Source organism: Lactuca virosa, chromosome 5 (assembly GCF_052849685.1).
Source record: "Lactuca virosa cultivar CGN04683 chromosome 5, Lactuca_virosa_CGN04683_v6, whole genome shotgun sequence".
NCBI classification, from domain to species: domain Eukaryota; kingdom Viridiplantae; phylum Streptophyta; class Magnoliopsida; order Asterales; family Asteraceae; genus Lactuca; species Lactuca virosa.
In genome coordinates this window covers 429,078,205-429,083,138 of record NC_136430.1, presented here as the reverse complement: position 1 = coordinate 429,083,138, position 4,934 = coordinate 429,078,205, and the positions used below count along the sequence as shown (strand labels likewise).

Below are 4,934 nucleotides of genomic sequence, written 5' to 3'. Positions count from 1 at the left end.
GAAACCCTTACTTCGGTATTAATAACTCTAAATCCAGGCCAAATAACCACATAATGCAACCTTATTTGGAACGCGACGAAGATGTCAAAACATCTCGCCATATATATGATATTCATGATCTACCACCAGAGCGTGCGCATTCACAACTTAATTACTGACAAAATATGAAAAATGACAATCTAATGTATGAACAAACTGTGCATTGTCTTATCACAAACATTATAAATACCTTAACCATAGGAGGTATAAACAAACAAGAAATTACCCCAGATTGTGGTTGATCATAATATTTATTTTTGATAAATATGTCTTGGATCGAATGGTTCAAGAAAACTCCAAAGCTCTATATACATCATTCCATCTGTAATTTTCTACCTCCAATATATTTTTGCATCAGTATTATATTTAGATCGAAATATACAATTTTATAAAGTTTCAATTATATCAAATTGATATGAAATTCAACATTTATAATTGAACCAAATCAAATTAAAAATCGTTGTTTTTGAACCGATAAAATACGAGAAACATATCAGACCAAAAGCCCAAGACTCAAAAGCCCATTAAATTAAGGCGGGAATAAAAGGCTTTTAGTTTTTTCAATCGTCCCGCCAATAAGTGTTTGGCTTCCCTCGTAAGCTGTTTCCCCCCTAATATATAAACCCTAAACACCTCAATATCTCATATTCGTCAAAATTCCCCAATTTTTCGTGTCTTTCAAAACCTAGCTCTAATTTTCTTATTAGAATCTCTTGATTTCCATCCTTTTCAGTTGAAAAATGTTGGAGCTAAGGTTAGTTCAGGGGAGTCTCTTAAAGAAGGTGATGGAATCGATCAAAGATCTGGTAAACGACGCCAATTTCGACTGCTCAGCCACCGGATTTTCGCTCCAGGCGATGGACTCGAGTCACGTGGCGTTGGTCTCTCTTCTTCTTAGATCGGAAGGCTTCGAACATTACCGTTGTGACCGGAACATTTCCATGGGTATGAATCTTAGTAACATGTCTAAGATGCTAAAGTGCGCTGGAAACGATGATATCATCACTCTAAAGGCTGACGATGGCAGTGATACCGTTACTTTCATGTTTGAAAGCCCCAGTAAGTGCATTTTTCATTTTTTGCAAACATTATAACGTTAATCGAGATTTGAAACGGCGTACTTGTGGTTTCAGATCCTTATAGTGTGTGATCCTTTAGTCTTCTAATTGACAATTATGTTAACACATAGGACCTGGTTGAAATTTATGTTCAGTTTTGCCAACAACACACTTTAAGTTCGAATATGAGGATCTTATGCCTAGACATAAACGCATAGTTGCTCGTTAATCCTGATTTTGGGGCTTCTATTGTGGTTAAATATGTCAATCTTTTTACATTTTTATAGATTGATGTTTTTATCTCATGTCCTACAGCCCAAGATAAGATTGCTGATTTTGAGATGAAGCTTATGGACATTGATAGTGAGCATCTTGGCATACCTGAAGCAGAGTATCATGCCATTGTTCGGATGCCTTCATCTGAATTTGCAAGAATTTGCAAAGATCTCAGCAGCATTGGTGACACAGGTAACTAGATCTTCACAACATTTGTCTATTAACACCATTAATATCTAAAAAGTAATCCTATGTTTTGTTTCTTGCCTGTAGTTGTAATCTCCGTGACTAAAGAAGGTGTCAAGTTCTCAACAAGAGGTGATATTGGAACTGCAAATGTTGTATGCAGACAAAACACAACAGTAGATAAGGTAAGCACATAACTACATACACAATTATTTTACTAATTGAATGCAAATGTTTGTTCTAAAATGGTTTTGATTTGTAATTGCAGCCAGAAGAGGCTACTGTGATTGAGATGAATGAACCCGTGTCCTTGACATTTGCATTGCGATATATGAATTCATTCACTAAAGCTACACCACTGTCAAGCACTGTTACACTCAGTCTATCTTCAGAGCTTCCGGTGGTGGTTGAATACAAGATAGCTGAGATGGGCTACATAAGGTTTTATTTGGCTCCTAAGATTGAAGAAGATGATGAAGAAAACAAATCTTGATTTAAAGCTTACAAGTTAATGGTATGGTTTTATCAGTCTCCTTTATGTAAACTTTTCTGTAGTTTTGTTCTTTGGGTCATTATCATGATCTTTAGTACCTTTGCCTCATTGATGTTTTTTAGTTTATCCTTAATGATTGATTAAAATTGATGGTGTTGTTATCAAGCTACTTTAGTAGTTGTAGTGGGGGATAAATGGTTGAAGCAGTATCTACTATTGTCAGAAAATGCGTTAACGAACCTATTGTTCAATCATCGTTTGTCTGCGATAAGTAAAACTTGTATACTTTGGATTTAGAGATCCTAATGCATTTTTTAAACTTGTCTCTACTGTTCTTAGAACGCTTGAAAAATTCCTAGTCCCACCATTTATTTTATATATTTTTAATTAAATCATTGGACAAAATAAAGTTTGACATTGTCTGTTGGGTATAATTACAAAACATAATTAATATAGTTTTTTCATAAAATAAAAAATTGATACTAAGAATTTTTTAAAACATATTCTATTTTTGGACCTGTTAATTAGCTTCATTTAATAGTGTCCTTTATTAAAAACTAGTAAGGATGTTTGTGTAAGGTGGTAATTTAATAAATTCATGTGTCTTTCTGTTTTATTATATTTTAACAACATTTTGTTCACCATTTAAAAAAAGATCAACAACCTGATTCGATATAGCCAAAAGTTGTTGTATTTCCCTCACTCTTCTTATACGCCAAACTAATGGTCCTTCCAAAAGAGTTTTGTCCCCATTTCCTACCACTCTCTTAAAAAGATCATCAAATTGAATAACCGGATAGCCCAACTCACCTTTGATCGCGGTGGATTTGTGAGATATTCAATCAAACATCTTCAATTGACTTCTTAGTGATTGGTCTGCTATAAAAAAAATCATACATTTTTCAATCTTCTCCACCATTTAGCTAAGAGGGCTAAGCTATTTATGTAATGTTTACATATTTTGTTGTTATTTTAGTTTTATCTTACATATATACCAAAATTTCTAATTTTGTCTTATAAATGGTTGTTATTGTAATTTCATCTTATATATGGACTATTTTTGTAATTGTCCTATTACATATTAGACTATTTCTGCCATTTTTTCTAAATATAAGAACCATTTGGAAAATTTGCAAACCATTAAAATAATTTCCGTAAAATTTTCAAACACACTAAGCACATGATTAATTAATTATATATAGTAAATCATGTAGCTCTTAGTTGATTATAATTGACATACTTTATTGTGTTACATCGAGATTTTGTTCATATATGTTTGATCATGTATGTGTTAACAAAAAGAGAGGAATATTTTGTTCATTTTGTTCAATATTTATGATTTTTGGTTAAGGTGATCTATGTCAATGGACAGGAGAGGAGTAATTTTTATTTTAGAGCTCTCAAACAGAGGTTACAAGTACAATTTCATATAGATTCACTTATCACTTTAGAATTACAAGACTCATCAAATGACTTAGAATTCATCCATATTTTTACTTGAGGGATCATACCTAAAACCCTAATAAGTCAAGCCTATTGGCCCATGAATGATGTCAATCAATCATAATTCGTCATGCAATATCTTCTGAAATATTCATCCATATCATATAACCCATATGTCAAAAAATAAATGGTAATGATGCAAAGAAACCTCATCAATAAAAACAATTTGGAAAGAGGAATGAGAATGACAATTTAAAATCTATCATGCTAAAGATTCTCAATGAATCGGTCATCTGATTCATTAAATTACTACATGTCAGTCCCTTTAAAACATACAAATACATCTGAACCTGCACCGGTAATCGAGCTTCCAAAAATCATTCACGAAAATTAGTACATACCTGATTATTCTCATCAGTTTTACAATACTAACCATTATTGTAAAAAATCCCAACCAAAGTAGTATAAGGAGCAAAATTACCCATGTCATACACAACATTCCATATTCAACCCTGATAAAATACCCCACACAACAATATATATTCATATAGTCCCACCTGCATGTATATATAAATGTCCTAGTAAAAATTGCCCCATCCAACCTTGATAAAACCATTAAAACACAATTGAAACTAAAAGTACAAAAGCTTAAAAACAAATTGTCATAGAAGGCAATGATTTGTAGATAACAATTGAACTTTATAACTTCAAAAATAGATTCACGTTTCAACTTTAGGAATCAACAATTTTGTAGTCCCACCTACTTTGCAAATGAGTTTTTTTTTCTCCGATAAGTAACATAAATTCGAAAAATAAAAATAAATAAAGAATAAATTTGTAAAAGACAAATAAGTTTTTTTTCCACAATTTAACAATTTACCCTAGTGAAAAAATGAAAGTAGCATTGCTTATTCATATGAACTTCCAGTAAATTAACAACAAAGAGATTAAACACAACAATTTTTATTAATAATAAGAATGCCAACACGAAAGAGGTGTAAAAGTGTAACATCTCAAAAACCATGACAAAATTATTCATTTTATAAAACATTTCCATCAAAAACCATAAGAAATTCAATCAATGTTTTCAAATCAAATCCATAGAATCAAAGTATCAATAAATCTCTCAAAAAACATTAATCAGTAGGAGGATGTGTACGATCACACATTCGCCTTGTCTTGATCATCTGATGTAACGACCCAAAAATAAAGGGTACAAATTTCATTTTTATTATAGTCAAAACGTAAATATTTTTTAATCCCGACATTCCAAAACATAGTTAATTAAAACATTTATCAGAGTTCATTCCAAAATCACTTATTGCGGAAAACATGAGTGTGCGCGTTGCGATCAAGCTGAGCCCTTCCTTCCCAAATCGATGATACCTGAAACCAAAATTGTAAACCGTAAGCACGAAGTTTAGTGAGTTCCCCAGAGC

The 4,934-nt window shown here is 32.0% G+C and overlaps 1 protein-coding gene across 1 annotated transcript; it reads left to right on the top strand.

Moving 5' to 3' along the window:
* The first annotated feature begins 679 nt into the window (after positions 1-679).
* On the top strand, positions 680-2,221 carry LOC145113062 (DNA sliding clamp PCNA). The gene is made up of 4 exons (XM_079049166.1): positions 680-1,098; positions 1,413-1,565; positions 1,647-1,744; positions 1,828-2,221. Exons 1-4 carry the CDS (start codon positions 780-782, stop codon positions 2,050-2,052), a joined length of 795 nt encoding a protein of 264 aa, XP_078905292.1. The 5' UTR covers positions 680-779; the 3' UTR covers positions 2,053-2,221.
* Positions 2,222-4,934: the final 2,713 nt, after the last annotated feature.